Genomic DNA, 18,806 nt, shown 5'->3' with positions numbered 1-18,806 from the left:
GGCATGCCCTCCTACACTCTCCATTGACCCAGGGTCAATCCCCTGGCCTGATGTTAATACTAGAATGGGGGATATGCTGGGCCACATGAGGTGGGAGATTGTATTGGATTATAATTCTGCTGTTGATGACCCACAGCACATCATGGAAATGAGTCTTGAGGTGCTGGATCAGTTCAAATGTTGGCACACCATCCTTGATGCTGGTGAGGAGGGTTTTGCCATTCCTGTTTCCAGATTGATGCCTGGTGGTCCGTCTGCTTTTTTTTCTTTTCTGAGATGATTCTGTGCTTTGAAACAACTGCAGAGGAGGGTTATGAATCATTGACATTGCTGTGCATTTGAACTTGCATATATTCCAAAAAATTTCCTTCCCTAAAAGACATTATTGAGCCAGAGGGTTTTTTATGGTGGTAACAAATGTTAAACAATAAAAGAGAGAGATGCAGAAGTAGACTATTCAGCCCATTGCTACTTGGTAATCATTGGGCGTTTAATTCCATATTTCATTTGGAATTCAAATTTCACCATCTTCTAATTAAGTTAGGTCATTTTATTCCAATTCTATTGCTCTGGAGGCTGCTATCAACCACACTTTTGTTAGAGGTTGCTTCTGTCTGAATGAACTGAAGTTCCCACATAATGATAACATATTGTGAAGCCTTACCACACACTTTAACCAAAATTTGGAAAATTATTCATCAGCTTCGAACCATCTCTGACAGTAAGAAAGAATGCAGCATTTGGAAAGAATGCTTAGAACTAACAAGGTTAAGCAATATCATTTTACCTTTATTATTGTTCAACCATGTTGTCAGCACGCACCTCTCAACCCCCTCTCCCTGTTTCTCTCTCAGTTTGGCTGAAATCTAATCCCTGTGTATTCTGTGTCTTCGCCCCTGTCCACTGACCCATTACCACTGAGCAGCTTTGTTGGCATAGAGAAGGTCCTCAGTTCTGTCAGAGTGTCCAGCATCTCCTCCCGGGGAGCTGGTGTCTCCCCTTCTCTGGTTGTGTCCCTGGTTGTATTCTGAGGGTCAGTAATCACCATGTTCTGTGAACCCTGCAGAAAAATGGAAACAGAAGATGTTCTCAAGTGGCAACTCGCTCAGCACTGACCCTCTGACAATGCAGCACCCCCTCAGTGCTGACTTTTTGACAGTGCGGCACCCCCTCAGCACTGACCATCTGACTGCGCAGGACTCCTCAACACTGATCCCCCCAAACTGATAGCGCTGTCAATTTGTGGAGTTGGTGATTAAACAGATGATCTTTTGAACCAGAGAAAGGGAAGTTGAGAGTGCTGCCTACTGGGCCATTAGATTAGATTAGATTCTCTACAGTGTGGAAACAGGCCCTTCTGCCCAACAAGTCCACACCGCCCCTCTGAAGAGAGACCCACCCAGACCCATTCTCCTATCCTATATTTATCCCTGACTAATGCACCTAACACTGCGGGCAATTTAGCATGGCCAATTCACCTGACCGTCACGTCTTTGGATTGTGGGAGGAAACTGGAGCACCCAGAGGAAACCCATGCAGACACGGGGAGAATGTGCAATCTCCACACATTGCTTAGTCCACTGTCAGAAATGCCTGAGTAATCTGTCTGGGAACCTGGGACACATGTTGCCTATTGAACGTTGTTGGGTGCACAGCACCCTCACACCTTTCTCATCTGAAATGTGTCGATTCTGGTCCTTGCTTCTATGTGCAGTCCCATTACTGCTCAGAAGCTTTGAGAAGCTAATGTTAGTCGAGAGCATCCTTGAGTTTGATGGTTGCAACATGTTGTTATGTTGTTTATCTCGTGAAACTGATGGTTTAGGGAAGTGTGTAAACAGTTTCTGTACCTGCTGTTTCACAGCGAGTCGATTGTAGATCACTGCGATGTCACTGGCCTTTGAAGCTGTCTCCTCAGTCACTGTCTTTCTGCTGCAATAACACAATATCGCAGTGTGGTTATTATATATCAGAGAGTCAGTGCAGCACAGATGCAAGGTCCTGTTGAAGGTGCTTTCACGCCCCATTAGGCAGCTTGTTCCTGATCACACCAACTCATAGCTATTCAGTAGACACACCACAATGAATGGCCTATCCTGGATCACCGGGACATGGGGATTACTAAGAGAAGTGTCTGGTGCCTCACCCCCAAGGGCACAGTCACCTTCTGAAGGAAAGAAAGTGGAAGTAAATATTCAGAGTGAAATTAAATGAATACTTACTTTCGTACACATAGGAAGATTAAGATGCCAGCCAGGAAAACACTTGGCAGGACTCCAGCCATGATCAATCCCACTGTCCGTTTGTTGAAGTCTTTACCTGTCAAAATAGCCATGAATTACTGGGCTGTAGTTTTGGGATGTTGCTCTGATGTATTTTGAGAAGTGGAACATTCCATTTTAAAATATTGATTCTTGAATAATGTCACTGTTTATTGGTCCTTGTTAAGGTTGGGGTGGGGTGGGGTGGGGGGGTTGTTCCTGACCAATTTTGGTTTGACACGAACCGAAAGAGTCATTCGGAGAGATAACAACATTCGAGTTTGAGATTGGAGTCAACTGTACAGACTGACCAGGATTAAACAGTAAGTTTCCTTCACTGATGGGGCATTAGTGACACACCTTGTAATCCTTGTCTTTGTTGAAACAAAGCTCATTCAATAATTAATTATCACCTCATAATCACATTGCTATTTCTGGGATCTTGCTGTGCACAAATCAGCAGTCACACATCCCACATTCAAGGAATTGCCATACTTATAAAGTACAGCACTGGCTTTAAACATATTCTATCACAATCTGAGTAACATATTTGTGCAAGTCTTCCTTCTGGATATAATCCATGTATCATTTCTATGTACATTGGCTTGGATATTCTGATGGGCAGTTAATTGTTGGAACACCACAGACTAGAGTTGTGTGTCAGGATTCTGCAGAATCCTCAAGCTGCAGCCTGCATGAGAACTGTCCAGGAAATTGGAGATTCTGATCGGCAAGTCCCCTGCGTCTAGAACGCTCTGACAGAAACCATTGAAGTCAGAGGTTTCAGAAGGTGCTCAGAGATGCCCAGGAAATGTCAGACCATTCAAACCCTCGCCTAACTTGGAGGACAATAAAATGGATCCTCCAAGCTCCAACTAACCATACAGCCCCCAATGTCAAATCATCCAAACACTTACATCCTGTGGACATCTGCAATCACTCCACCTCTGACCAGGCACCACAACCCAATGACAGTCTGCCCCTTATCCCCATCAAACAGACAGCCCCACTCCACCCAACTAGACATGTCCCAACTCAAAACAATTCACCTCCTTCCCATCGCTGGCCTGAACCACTGGAATCAGACACACTGCCCAACCTGCTGAGGGCTTGAATTCCATCCCCCACCCCTAATTCCAACCACCCTGCTACAGGGCCTGAAGTCCTGACAGCCAGCTCTGCTTACAGGCTGAAACACCCTTCCCCTGTTAGTTCTGACACACTCACCTACTGGCCCCAAGGCTCATCACTGGCCCTGATAGACCCACATTCCCCATCAGCATTGGAGTGGAACATTTACCCGAGACACCTACCCCACCTAACACCACATCTCCCACTACCTGCTTCAACACAACCCTCTGTTGTGTTGTCTCTGCTTATTTTCAATGAGAGTTGTTTAATGGGGTGAGGAGGGTGTTGGAGATAGATCAAGATTTCCTTCTCTTCCCCCACCCCACCCCACCTCCCCCATTTATGTGAAGAAAATGCTTCCTGACATTCAGCTTCTCACCAACGAATAGCCTGACTCAAATTGTATCCAATGTTGCCTTTGTCACATGAGGATGTGCTGGTCAAAAAAGTTGGTTGGAAAGTGCATCTGAAAGGAAGTAGAAAGACACGGAGGCAGAGAGGGTGAGGGAGAGCATTCTAGAGTTGAGGGTAAAACCAGCCAAGCAGAGATTGATCCCAAGTGATACTCTCACCTTGGACCCAGAGATACAGCTTGAACGTGGCTGCCCCATGTGGGTTTCGAACCAAGCAGGATGCCATCACTTGCTGTTCATCCGGGTGCCCTGTCAGGGTCAGAGAACCCATCACCAGATGCCCCACTCTGAGCTGCTGTGATACAAAGTCTCCGTGAGTTTGGTTCCCGCTGAGTTTGGCATGGGGCAGGTGCCAGGTGAGGTCTCCAGGAGGGTTGGAGTTGGCCGCACAGATGCAGGTACTCCCCTCTGCTCTCCGAGCACATTCTAACTCTCGGGAAAGCACTGGACCATCTGAGGAGGGAATGACAGCAAGTATTCATAATAGCAGAGTTACCACCTCAACACTGAAACCTTTGTAAGGGCCGTGCTTTGCTCCCAACTTAAGTATCTCAATACTCTCCATGCTGGTCCCCCATGTCCCACATCCAAAACTCTGGTGCTCCCATGCATTCACCTGCAGTAATTGCACTGCATCATACGTCAATCAGTCTGAGAACACCACTTCCTCCAGTCCCTACACCCCCTCCCTATCTCTGTAATCTCCCCCAGCCCCTACATCCCCTCCCTATCTCTGTAATCTCCTCCAGCCCCTACACCCCCTCTCTATCTCTGTAATCTCCTCCAGCCCCTACATCCCCTCTCTATCTCTGTAATCTCCTCCAGCCCCTACACCCCCTCCCTATCTCTGTAATCTCCTCCAGCCCCTACACCCCCTCCCTATCTCTGTAATCTCCTCCAGCCCTTACACCCCCTCCCTATCTCTGTAATCTCCTCCAGCCCCTACACCCCCTCTTTATCTCTGTAATCTCCTCCAGCCCCTACACCCCTCTCTATCTCTGTAATCTCCTCCAGCCCCTACACCCCCTCTTTATCTCTGTAACTTCCTCCAGCCCCTACATCCCCTCCTTATCTGTGTAACTTCCTGCAACCTTTAAACCCCTCTATCTGTAACCTCCTCCAAGCCTTACATCGCTTCCATTCTCTATAATCTCCTCCAACCCCTACACCATTCCCTTTCGCTGTAAACCCCTCCAGCCCCTGACATTCCTCCCTATCTCTAAATTTCTTCAGCACCTACGTACCCTCCCTATCTCTGTAACCCCTACAGGCCCTACATCCCTCCATATTTCTGTAACCCCCTCCAGATCCATCCCCCCCCCAAGGTCTCTGCCTCCTCCAATTCTGGCCTGTTGAACATACCCTAGTTTCTATCCTTTCACCATTGGTGGCCATTTCTTCAGCTGCTTGGGACTCCAAGCTCTGAAATTCTCTCTCTACCCCTCCATGTCTCTCCTTCTGAAAGATGGTCCTGAGCAGCCAAGCTATTGGTCACCTAACTGAGTATGAGTCTCTATTTCAGTGAAGCATAAATTACAACAGTTTATTCTAAATTACAGTCAATAAGCTGTCCCCAGAAAGATCGTCCCTATGTTTTAAGAAGTGACAGACAGAGTAAAATGATTACATTCCACATTCAGGTGGGTCATGTTGGAGCTGCTGTTACCCAGTGGGTTTGTCACTGTGCAGTAGAAACCTGCATCATTCCTCCGTGTTACTGGAGTGAAGGAGAGAATCCGGCTGCTTGTGTTTAACTGGATGCTGGTGTTTCCCTCTATCCTGAACCAGGTGTAATGAGATATTGGAGGGACACTTTCACTGGAACAGGTTACTGTGACGTTGTGTCCCTCTGTGATCCCACCTGAGGCTCCGCTGATGGACACTGCAGTCTCCCGTGGGCTATCTAGAACAAGAGCAGAGGAAAATCAGCAAGTGATCCCATAGCCTACAACCCTCTGAGATCTCTACACTTCTCCAGTTCCATCCTCTTTCCTGATGTCCTCAACCTTCAACTACCTGGGGGCCTAAGCTCTGGAATTCTCTTTTTCATTTTTCACTTCCTTCAGCCAAAACATGAATCTGAGCCAAACAGGGAGATCTTTGGTAACTAATGTTCAAAAGGGTTTAATTTAAAAAGAGGAAAGCATGTTGAAGTGTGTGTATCTGTGTTCACTCACAGCCTGTCATAGAGACTGTAAATCTGACAGTTTCTTTGGGATATTAATTTGTTTGTAGAGAGGTCGCTGTTGAATCTCTAGTGTGCAGATAATACCACACACACAAACAGAACAAAGGAGGAGGTCGAGAGTCTGACAGACCCAGAAAAAAGACACGGGGAGATATTTAGACCGAACATGAATGAGACAACGGCCAACATAATGGCTCCAAGTTGTGATGGGGTTATCAAGATTGGTGTGCCGAGGTAGGGAGCTTAGACAAATTCCAGTATCTGGGTTAATGATAAAGATCAAAGTTACTTCCCGACTGAAATGTGGCTTAGAAAAACCACAGTAAGCATCATGATCAGTGACTTCAGTCTCAACATCTGAAAACATCGGCCTGAAGCTGAGATAACATTGGGTGCAGTCACTATACTTGGTAGATGTGAGCGTTAGACTCTGAAGAAGGTGGATGAGAGGATGGTAACAGCTTCTGAAAACTGTGTGTAACCAAGAACGCACAGATTCAGCTGATGAAGAGCAAAAGTAGTGTTTAGTCCAGTTAGAGTGAGACAGACAGATAAGTGTGGACATAGAAATGAAGAACTGCCTTTGTAGCAGCAACAATTGCAGAGAAATTGGGGGAAAAAGGATGAAGAAAAATCAGACAAGAGGATAACATTGGAGCTATGGAATGGGCCGGGGGGGGGCTTGAAGAAATCCAGAGAAGAAACAAAACAATGCCAACGAGCCCCGTAAATGTATTGTAACATTGAATAAATATAACAGGAGTCTCACATTGCACAGTGATGGTTATGGAGCTCTCCACTGCTCCATGTTCATTCTCTGCCACACACTGATAGTCTCCAGTCTCCCTGGGTGTAATGTGAGGAATCTCCAACCACAGCTCATTGTTGGAATGTGTCCTGTTCATTGTGACATTAAGATGGCTCCACGTCAGATTAGATATTGGGAAGCTCTTGACAGAGCAGATTATGACTGCAGAATTCCCCTCAATTATATTCATAGATGAATCTTTAATCCCATCCAGGGAAATAATTGAGAGATTCCGTGGAGCATCTGAAAACAAATAAAGATTAGTTAACGTGTTGACTGTGAAGCATTTTGAGAGACAATGAGAATGTGAGATCAATATATGTTTCTTTGACACCAAGCATAGAAACCAGGCAAACACTATAGTTCAGTATGAGAGGGTACAACAAACTCATTGGGTTAATGATGCAGGAGAGCAACACTGAAGGTCAATATTAGGGGAAGATAGCACTGTCTGTGGGTCAGTAATAAGGCCAGTCAGCACTGTCTGTGGGTCAGTACAGATGGAAGACAGCCACGCAAGAGAATTGTATTGAGGGACTGCTGACCGTCAGAGTTCGTGCTGAGGGTGTGCAGCCTTTCCATCGGGTAAATACTGTCCAGGGATAAACATACGACAGAGAACATAGAGTATTTCAGCACAGTACAGGCCCTTCAATCATTGATGTTGCACCGATCTGAGCAATCTGAAGCCCATCTAACCTACACGATTCCATTATGATCCATATGTTTATCCAATGACCATTTAAATGCCCTTAAAGATGATGAGTCTACTCCTGTTGCAGGCAGGGTATTCCACGCCCCTACTGCTCTCTGAGTAAGGAAACTACCTCTGACATCTGTCCAATATCTATCACCCATCAAGTTAAAGCTTTGTCCCCTCATACTAGCCATCACCATCCAAGGAAAAAGTCTCTCACTGTCCATCCTATCTAATCCTCTGATCATCTTATATGTTTCTACTAAGCCACCTCTCAACCTTCTAGGAGAAAGTGAGGACTGCAGATGCTGGAGATCAGAGCTGAAAATGTGTTGCTGGAAAAGGGCAGCAGGTCAGGCAGCATCCAGGGAACAGGAGAATCGACGTTTCGGGCATAAGCCCTTCAGTTTCCTGAAGAAGGGCTTATGCCCGAAACGTCGATTCTCCTGTTCCCTGGATGCTGCCTGACCTGCTGCGCTTTTCCAGCAACACATTTTCACCTCTCAACCTTCTCTCTATCTCAAACACCTCAACCTTTGCTCATAAGACCTTCCCTCCATACCAAACAATGGTCTTGTAAATTTCCTCTGCACCCTTTCCAATGCATCCACATCCTTCTTATAATGTGGTGACCAGAACTGTATGCAATACTCCAAGTGCGGCCACACCAACATTTCATATAGCTGCAGCATGACCTCATGGCTCCGAAACTCAATCTCTCTACCAATAAAAGCTAACACTCCATATGCAGTTGTAACAAACCTACCAACCTGGGTGACAACTTTCAGGGATCTGTGTACACAGACACTGAGACCTCTCTGCTCATCCACACTACCAAGAATCTTACCATTAGCCCGTACTCTGTATTCCTGTTACCCCTTCCAATATGAATCACCTCACACTTTTCTGCATTAAACTGCATTTGCCCCCTCTCAGCCCAGCACTGTAGCTTATCTATGTCTCTCTGTAACCTGCAACATCCTTTGGCACTATCCACAACTCCACTGACCTTCGTGTTACCCACAAATTTACTAACCCATCCTTCTATGTTCTCATCCAGGTCATTTATAAAAATGATAAAAAGCCGTGGCCCCAAAACAGACCTTTGCGGTACACCAGTAATAACTGGACTCCAGGATGAACATATCTCATCAACTACCACCCTCTGTCTTCTATCAACTAGCCAATTTCTGTTCCAAACTGCTGAATCACCTTCAATCCCATTCCTCCACATTTTCTGCAACAGCCTATTGTAGGGAACCTTATCAAACACCTCACTGATATCCATATACACCACATGAACCACTTTACCCTCATCCACGTATCTGGTCACTTTCTCAAATAACTCATTAAAGTTTGTGAGGCATGACCTACCGTTCACAAAATCATGTTGACTATCCCTAATCAATTTATTCCTTTTGAGATGATTAAAAATTTCAATACTTATAACCCTTTACAACACTTTATCCACACTGAAGTAAGGCTGACTGGTCCATAATTACCAGAGTTGTCTCTACTCCCCTTCTTGAACAAGGGGACAACGTTTGCTATCCTCCAGTCTTCTGGCGCTATTCCTGTAGCCAATAATGACATAAAGATAAAAACCATCAGCTCTGCAATCTCCTCCCTGGCTTCCCAGAGAATCCAAGGATAAATCCCATCTGGCACAGGGGACTCATCTATTAGATTTTTCTTTTAGATTTATTAGATTCCCGACAGTGAGTAAACAGGGCCTTCGGCCCAACCAGTCCACACCGACCCCCCCGAAGAGTAACCCACCCAGATCCATTACCCTCTGAATAATGCATCGAACACTACGGGCAATTTATCATGGCCAATTCACCTGACCCGCACATCTTTGGACTGTGGGAGGAAACCGGAGCACCCGGAGGAAACCCACGCAGACACGGGGAGAATGTGCAAACTCCACACAGACTATTTTCACAATTTCCAGAATTGCCAATACCTGCTCCTTGTTAAACTAAATCCTGTCTGGTCTAGTAGCGACTATTCATTTTGACAACATTGTCTTTATCCAGTATGAGTACGGATGAAGACTATTCATTCAGTGCCTCACCTATCTCCACAGACCCCTCACCCAAATTCCCATGACTGCCCTTGATGGGACTGGTCATTCATTCATTTATTCCTGAGATACCTATAGGAAGCATTAGGATTTTCCTCGATCCCATATGCCAACTTCTCATGTCCCCTCCCAGCACTTCTTAGTGCCCTCTTTAGGTTCTTCCTGGCTACCATGTAACTCCCAAGCACCCGAACTGAGTACTGGGTCAGAATTATCCTGTCAAAGGCTCAGTTTTGAATGAGCATTGAACTGTAGGAGAATGCTAAATTCTCAGAGCAATACTGAATGAGGATGGTACTTTATTGAATGCTCAGCACTAAATGAATGCTGCACTGTCAGCAGGTTATCACAGAGAAAGTGCTGCACTGTCGGTGGGTTATCACAGGGAAAGTGCTGCACTGTCGGTGGGTTATCACAGGGAAAGTGCTGCACTGTCGGTGGGTTATCACAGAGAAAGTGCTGCACTGTCGGTGGGTTATCACAGGGAAAGTGCTGCACTGTCGGTGGGTTACCACAGGGAGAGTGCTGCACTGTCGGTGGATTATCACAGGGAAAGTGCTGCACTGTCGGTGGATAATCACAGGGAAAGTGCTGCACTGTCGGTGGATAATCACAGGGAGAGTGCTGCACTGTCGGTGGGTTATCACAGGGAAAGTGCTGGATGTCAGTGGTTTATCACAGGGAAAGTGCTGCACTGTCGGTGGTTTATCACAGGGAAAGTGCTGCACTGTCGGTGGGTTATCACAGGGAAAGTGCTGCACTGTCGGTGGTTTATCACAGGGAAAGTGCTGCACTGTCGGTGGGTTATCACAGGGAAAGTGCTGCACTGTCGGTGGGTTATCACAGGGAAAGTGCTGCACTGTCGGTGGTTTATCACAGGGAAAGTGCTGCACTGTCGGTGGATTATCACAGGGAAAGTGCTGCACTGTCAGTGGTTTATCACAGGGAAAGTGCTGCACTGTCGGTGGGTTATCACAGGGAAAGTGCTGCACTGTCGGTGGTTTATCACAGGTTAAGTGCTGCACTGCCGGTGGGTTATCACAGAGAAAGTGCTGCACTGTCGGTGGGTTATCACAGGGAAAGTGCTGCACAGTCGGTGGGTTATCACAGAGAAAGTGCTGCACTGCCGGTGGGTTATCACAGAGAAAGTGCTGCACTGTCGGTGGGTTATCACAGAGAAAGTGCTGCACTGTCGGTGGGTTATCACGGGGAAAGTGCTGCACTGTCGGTGGGTTATCACAGAGAAAGTGCTGCACTGTCGGTGGGTTATCACAGAGAAAGTGCTGCACTGTCGGTGGGTTATCACGGGGAAAGTGCTGCACTGTCGGTGGGTTATCACAGAGAAAGTGCTGCACTGTCGGTGGGTTATCACGGGGAACGTGCTGAACTGTCGGCGAGTTATCACAGGGAAAGTGCTTCACTGTCGGTGGGTTATCACAGGGAAAGTGCTGCACTGTCGGTGCGTTATCACAGGGAAAGTGCTGCACTGTCGGTGGGTTATCACAGGGAAAGTGCTGCACTGTCAGTGGTTTATCACAGGGAAAGTGCTGCACTGTCGGTGGTTTATCACAGGGAAAGTGCTGCACTGTCGGTGGGTTATCACAGGGAAAGTGCTGCACTGTCGGTGGATTATCACAGGGAAAGTGCTGCACTGTCAGTGGTTTATCACAGGGAAAGTGCTGCACTGTCGGTGGGTTATCACAGGTTAAGTGCTGCACTGCCGGTGGGTTATCACAGAGAAAGTGCTGCACTGTCGGTGGGTTATCACAGGGAAAGTGCTGCACAGTCGGTGGGTTATCACAGAGAAAGTGCTGCACTGCCGGTGGGTTATCACAGAGAAAGTGCTGCACTGTCGGTGGTTTATCACAGGTTAAGTGCTGCACTGCCGGTGGGTTATCACAGAGAAAGTGCTGCACTGTCGGTGGGTTATCACAGGGAAAGTGCTGCACAGTCGGTGGGTTATCACAGGGAAAGTGCTGCACTGTCGGTGGTTTATCACAGGTTAAGTGCTGCACTGCCGGTGGGTTATCACAGAGAAAGTGCTGCACTGTCGGTGGGTTATCACAGGGAAAGTGCTGCACAGTCGGTGGGTTATCACAGAGAAAGTGCTGCACTGCCGGTGGGTTATCACAGAGAAAGTGCTGCACTGTCGGTGGGTTATCACAGAGAAAGTGCTGCACTGTCGGTGGGTTATCACGGGGAAAGTGCTGCACTGTCGGTGGGTTATCACAGGGAACGTGCTGAACTGTCGGCGAGTTATCACAGGGAAAGTGCTGCACTGTCGGTGCGTTATCACAGGGAAAGTGCTGCACTGTCGGTGGGTTATCACAGGGAAAGTGCTGCACTGTCAGTGGTTTATCACAGGGAAAGTGCTGCACTGTCGGTGGGTTATCACAGAGAAAGTGCTGCACTGTCGGTGGGTTATCACAGGGAAAGTGCTGAACTGTCGGTGGGTTATCACAGGGAAAGTGCTGCACTGTCGGTGGTTTATCACAGGGAAAGTGCTGCACTGTCGGTGGATTATCACAGGGAAAGTGCTGCACTGTCAGTGGTTTATCACAGGGAAAGTGCTGCACTGTCGGTGGGTTATCACAGGGAAAGTGCTGCACTGTCGGTGGTTTATCACAGGGAAAGTGCTGCACTGCCGGTGGGTTATCACAGGGAAAGTGCTGCACTGTCGGTGGGTTATCACAGGGAGAGTGCTGCACTGTCGGTGGATTATCACAGGGAAAGTGCTGCACTGTCGGTGGATAATCACAGGGAAAGTGCTGCACTGTCGGTGGATTATCACAGGGAGAGTGCTGCACTGTCGGTGGGTTATCACAGGGAAAGTGCTGGATGTCAGTGGTTTATCACAGGGAAAGTGCTGCACTGTCGGTGGGTTATCAAAGGGAAAGTGCTGCACTGTCGGTGGTTTATCACAGGGAAAGTGCTGCACTGTCGGTGGGTTATCACAGGGAAGGTGTTGCACTGTCGGTGGTTTATCACAGGGAAAGTGCTGCACTGTCGGTGGATTATCACAGGGAAAGTGCTGCACTGTCAGTGGTTTATCACAGGGAAAGTGCTGCACTGTCGGTGGGTTATCACAGAGAAAGTGCTGCACTGCCGGTGGGTTATCACAGAGAAAGTGCTGCATTGTCGGTGGGTTATCACAGGGAAAGTGCTGCACTGTCGGTGGGTTATCACAGAGAAAGTGCTGCACTGCCGGTGGGTTATCACAGAGAAAATGCTGCATTGCCGGTGGGTTATCACAGAGAAAGTGCTGCATTGTCGGTGGGTTATCACAGGGAAAGTGCTGCACTGTCGGTGGGTTATCACAGAGAAAGTGCTGCACTGTCGGTGGGTTATCACAGGGAAAGTGCTGCACTGTCGGTGGGTTATCACAGAGAAAGTGCTGCACTGTCGGTGGGTTATCACAGAGAAAGTGCTGCACTGTCGGTGGGTTATCACAGGGAAAGTGCTTCACTGTCGGTGGGTTATCACAGAGAAAGTGCTGCACTGTCGGTGGGTTATCACAGAGAAAGTGCTGCACTGTCGGTGGGTTATCACAGAGAAAGTGCTGCACTGTCGGTGGGTTATCACAGAGAAAGTGCTGCACTGTCGGTGGGTTATCACAGGGAAAGTGCTGCACTGTCGGTGGGTTATCACAGAGAAAGTGCTGCACTGTCGGTGGGTTATCACAGGGAAAGTGCGGCACAGTCGGTGGGTTATCACAGAGAAAGTGCTGCAATGTCGGTAGGTTATCACAGAGAAAGTGCTGCACTGTTGGTGGGTTACCACAGGGAAACTGCTTCACTGTCGGTGGGTTATCACAGAGAAAGTGCTGCACTGCGGTGGGTTTCCACAGGGAAAGTGCTGCACTGTCGGCAGGTTATCACAGAGAAAGTGCTGTACTGTCGGTGGGTTATCACAGAGAAAGTGCTGTACTGTCGGCAGGTTATCACAGGGAAAGTGCTGCACTGTCGGCGGGTTATCACAGAGAAAGTGCTGCACTGTCGGTGGGTTATCACAGAGACATTTCTACACTGTCGGTGTATTATCACAGGGCACGCTCTGCACAGTCGGCAGGTTATCACAGAGAAAGTGCTGCACTGTTGGTGGGTTACCACAGGGAAAGTGCTTCACTGTCAGTGGGTTATCACAGAGAAAGTGCTGCACTGCGGTGGATTTCCACAGGGAAAGTGCTGCACTGCGGTGGGTTTCCACAGGGAAAGTGCTGCACTGTCGGTGGGTTATCACAGAGAAAGTGCTGCACTGTCGGTGGGTTATCACAGGGAAAGTGCTGCACTGTCGGCAGGTTATCACAGGGAAAGTGCTGTACTGTCGGCAGGTTATCACAGGGAAAGTGCTGTACTGTCGGCAGGTTATCACAGGGAAAGTGCTGCACTGTCGGTGGGTTATCACAGGGAAAGTGCTGCACTGTCGGCGGGTTATCACAGAGAACGTGCTGCACTGTCGGTGAGTTATCACAGAGAAAGTGCTGCCCTGTTGGCAGGTTAGGACAGAGAAAGTGCTGCACTGTCTGAGGGTTAGGACAGAGAACGTGCTGCACTGTCAGTAGGTTATCACAGGGAAAGTGCTGCAGTGTCGGTGGGTTATCACAGGGAAAGTGCTGCACTATCGCCGGGATATCACAGAGAAAGTGCTGCACTGTCAGCAGGTTATCACAGAGACATTTCTACACTGTCGGTGTGTTATCACAGGGCACGTTCTGCACAGTCGGCAGGTTATCACAGAGACATTTCTACACTGTCGGTGTATTATCACAGGGCACGTTCTGCACAGTCGGCAGGTTATCACAGAGAAAATGCTGCACTGTCGATGGGTTATCACACAGAAAGTGCTGCACTGTAGGTGGGATATCACAGGGAAAGTGCTGCACTGTCGGTGGGTTATCACAGAGAAAGTGCTGCACTGTCGGTGGGTTATCACAGGGAAAGTGCTGCACTGTCGGTGAGTTATCACAGGGAAAGTGCTGCACTGTAGGTGGGATATCACAGAGAAAGTGCTGCACTGTCGATGGGTTATCACAGGGAAAGTGTTGCACTGTCGGTCGGTTATCACAGGGAAAGTGCTGCACTGTCAGCAGGTTATCACAGGGAAAGTGCTGCACTGTCGGCGAGTTATCACAGGGAAAGTGCTGCACTGTCGGTGGGTTATCACAGGGAAAGTGCTGTTCTGTCGGTGGGTTATCACAGAGAAAGTGCTGCACTGTCGGTGGTTTATCGTAGGGAAAGTGCGACACTGTCAGCAGGTTATCACAGGGAAAGTGCTACACTGTCGGTGGGTTACCACAGGGAAAGTGCTGCACTGTCGGTGGGTTATCACAGGGAAAGTGCTGCACTGTCGGTGGGTTATCACAGGGAAAGTGCTGCACTGTCGGTGGGTTACCACAGAGAAAGTGCTGCAATGTCGGTGGGTTATCACAGAGAAAGTGCTGCACTGTCGGTGGGTTATCACAGAGAAAGTGCTGCACTGTTGGTGGTCTATCACAGGGAAAGTGCTTCACTGTCAGAGGGTTATCACAGGGAAAGTGCTGCACTGTCGGTGGGTTATCACAGGGAAAGTGCTGCACTGTCGGTGGGTTATCACAGAGAAAGTGCTGCACTGTCAGAGGGTTATCACAGAGAAAGTGCTGCACTGTCAGAGGGTTATCACAGAGAAAGTGCTGCACTGTCGGTGGGTTATCACAGGGAAAGTGGTGCACTGTCGGCGGGTTGTCACAGAGAAAGTGCTGCACTGTCGGTGTGTTATCACAGAGAAAGTGCTGCACTGTCGGCGGGTTATCACAGGGAAAATGCTGCACTGTCAGGGGGTTATCACAGAGAAAATGCTGCATTGTCATAGGTTTATCACGGGGAAGATGCTGCACTGTCGTAGGATTATCACAGAGGAAGTGCTTCACTGTCGTAGGGTTATTACAGGGTAAGTGCGACACTGTCATTGGGTTATCACAGAGAAAGTGCTGCACTGTCGATTGGTTATCACAGGGAAAGTGGTGCACTGTCGGCGGGTTGTCACAGGGAATGTGCTGCACTGTCGATGGGTTATCACAGAGAAAGTGGTGCACTGTCGGCAGGTTGTCACAGGGAAAGTGCTGCACTGTCGATGGGTTATCACAGGGAAAGTGCTGCACTGTCGATGGGTTACCACAGGGAAAGTGCTGCACTGTCAGGGGGTTATCACAGAGAAAAGGCTGCACTCTCATAGGTTTATCACGGGGAAGGTGCTGCACTGTCGTAGGATTATCACAGGGAAAGTGCGACACTGTCGGTGGGTTATCAAAGGGAAAGTGTTGCACTGTCGGTCGGTTATCACAGGGAAAGTGCTGCACTGTCAGCAGGTTATCAAAGGGAAAGTGCTGCACTGTCGGTGATTTATCGTAGGGATAGTGCTACACTGTCGGCGAGTTATCACAGGGAAAGTGCTACACTGTCAGTGGGTTATCACAAGGAAAGTGCTGCACTGTCGGCAAGTTATCGCAGGGAAAGTGCTGCACTGTCAGAGGGTTATCACAGGAAAGTGCTGCACTGTTAGAGGGTTATCACTTGGAAAGTGCTGCACTGTCGGCTGGTTATCACATGGAAAGTGCTGCACTGTCAGAGGGTTATCACAGAGAAAGTGCTGCACTGTCGGTGGGTTATCACAGGAATGTGCTGCACTGTCAGAGGGTTATCACAGGGAAAGTGCTGCACTGTCGGCGGGTTATCACAGGGAAAGTTCTGCACTATCGGCGGGTTATCACAGGGAAAGTGCTGCACTGTCGGCGGATTATCGCATGGAAAGTGCTGCACTGTCGGTGGGTTATCAAAGAGAAACTGCTGCACTGTCGGTGTATTATCACAGGGCACGTTCTGCACAGTCGGTGTATTATCACAGGGCACGTTCTGCACTGTCGGCAGTTTTCACAGAGAAAATGTTGCTCTGTCGATGGGTTATCACAGGGAAAGTGCTGCACTGTCGGCGGGTTATCACAGGGAAAGTGCTGCACTGTCGGCAGGTTATCACAGAGAAAGTGCTGCACTATTGGTGGGTTATAGCGGGCAAAGTGCTGCACTGTTGGTGGGCTATCACAGGTTAAGTGCGGCACTGTCGGCGAGTTATCACAGACAAAATACTGCACTGTCGGCGAGTTATCACAGAGAAAGTGCTGTATTGTCGGTGAAATATCACAGGGAAAGTGCTGCAATGTCGGTGGGTTATCGCAGGGAAAGTGCTGCACTGTCGGTGGGTTATCACTGGGAAAGGGCTGCACTGTCGGCGGGATATCACAGGGAAAGTGGTGCCCGGTGTTCGGGTTATCACTGAGACATTTCTGCACTGTTGGTGTATTATCGCAGGGCACGTTCTGCACAGTTGGCAGGATATCACAGAGAAAATGCTGCACTGTCGATGGGTTGTCACACAGAAAGTGCTGCATTGTTGGTGGGATATCACAGGGAAAGTGATTCACTGTCAGAGGGTTATCACAGGGAAAGTGCTGCACTGTCGGTGGGTTATCACAGAGAAAGTGATTCACTGTCAGAGGGTTATCACAGGGAAAGTGCTGCAATGTCGGTGGGTTATCACAGAGAAAGTGCTGCACTGTTGGTGGTCTATCACAGGGAAAGTGATTCACTGTCAGAGGGTTATCACAGGGAAAGTGCGACACTGTCGGTGGGTTATCAAAGGGAAAGTGTTGCACTGTCGGTCGGTTATCACAGGGAAAGTGCTGCACTGTCAGCAGGTTATCAAAGGGAAAGTGCTGCACTGTCGGTGATTTATCGTAGGGATAGTGCTACATTGTCGGCGAGTTATCACAGGGAAAGTGCTGCACTGTCGGCAAGTTATCACAGGGAAAGTGCTGCACTGTCGGTGGGTTATCGCAGAGAAAGTGCTGCACTGTTGGTGGTTTATGACAGAGAAAGTGCAGCACTTTTGGTGGTCTATCACAGGGAAAGTGCTGCACTGTCAGAGGGTTATCACAGGAAAGTGCTGCACTGTTAGAGCGTTATCACTTGGAAAGTGCTGCACTGTCGGCTGGTTATCACAGGGAAAGTGCTGCACTGTCAGAGGGTTATCACAGAGAAAGTGCTGCACTGTCGGTGGGTTATCACAGCGAAAGTGCTGCACTGTCGGTGGGTTATCACAGGGAAGTGCTGCACTGTCAGAGGGTTATCACAGGGAAAGTGCTGCACTGTCGGCGGGTTATCACAGGGAAAGTTCTGCACTATCGGCAGGTTATCACAGGGAAAGTGCTGCACTGTCAGCGGATTATCGCATGGAAAGTGCTGCACTGTCGGTGGGTTATCACAGGGCACGTTCTGCACAGTCGGTGTATTATCACAGGGCACGTTCTGCACAGTCGGTGTATTATCACAGGGCACGTTCTGCACTGTCGGCAGTTTTCACAGAGAAAATGTTGCACTGTCGATGGGTTATCACAGAGAAAGTGCTGCCTGTTGGTGGGTTTTCACAGAGAAAATGCTGCACTGTCGATGGGTTATCACAGGGAAAGTGCTGCACTGTCGGCAGGTTATCACAGAGAAAGTGCTGCACTATTGGTGGGTTATAGCGGGCAAAGTGCTGCACTGTTGGTGGGCTATCACAGGTTAAGTGCGGCACTGTCGGCGAGTTATCACAGACAAAATACTGCACAGTCGGCGAGTTATCACAGAGAAAGTGCTGTATTGTCGGTGAAATATCACAGGAAAAGTGCTGCAATGTCGGTGGGTTATCGCAGGGAAAGTGCTGCACTGTCGGTGGGTTATCACTGGGAAAGGGCTGCACTGTCGGCGGGATATCACAGGGAAAGTGGTGCCCGGTGTTCGGGTTATCACTGAGACATTTCTGCACTGTTGGTGTATTATCGCAGGGCACGTTCTGCACAGTTGGCAGGATATCACAGAGAAAATGCTGCACTGTCGATGGGTTATCACACAGAAAGTGCTGCACTGTAGGTGGGATATCACAGAGAAAGTGCTGCACTGTCGGTGGGTTATCACTGGGAAAGGGCTGCACTGTCGGCGGGATATCACAGGGAAAGTGGTGCCCGGTGTTCGGGTTATCACTGAGACATTTCTGCACTGTTGGTGTATTATCGCAGGGCACGTTCTGCACAGTTGGCAGGATATCACAGAGAAAATGCTGCACTGTCGATGGGTTATCACACAGAAAGTGCTGCACTGTAGGTGGGATATCACAGAGAAAGTGCTGCACTGTCGGTGGGTTATCACAGGGAAA

The 18,806-nt window shown here is 48.6% G+C and overlaps 1 protein-coding gene across 1 annotated transcript in view; it reads right to left on the bottom strand.

Annotated features, from left to right (window-relative positions):
* Positions 1 to 850: 850 nt before the first annotated feature.
* LOC148142288 (myelin-associated glycoprotein-like) overlaps positions 851 to 18,806 on the bottom strand; it is a 281,958-nt gene continuing 264,002 nt past the window's right edge. Inside the window, 8 exon segments of the mRNA XM_087976614.1 lie at positions 851 to 929; positions 931 to 982; positions 985 to 1,060; positions 1,851 to 1,932; positions 2,223 to 2,319; positions 3,965 to 4,258; positions 5,433 to 5,708; positions 6,763 to 7,044. Coding sequence (XP_087832740.1) covers positions 851 to 929; positions 931 to 982; positions 985 to 1,060; positions 1,851 to 1,932; positions 2,223 to 2,319; positions 3,965 to 4,258; positions 5,433 to 5,708; positions 6,763 to 7,044 — 1,238 coding nt within the window.

This window comes from Chiloscyllium plagiosum, unplaced genomic scaffold (assembly GCF_037043375.1).
Source record: "Chiloscyllium plagiosum isolate Xiang-an unplaced genomic scaffold, Cpla_swu_hap1 HiC_scaffold_29, whole genome shotgun sequence".
NCBI lineage: Eukaryota > Metazoa > Chordata > Chondrichthyes > Orectolobiformes > Hemiscylliidae > Chiloscyllium > Chiloscyllium plagiosum.
This window is presented reverse-complemented; position numbering and strand designations above follow the sequence as displayed.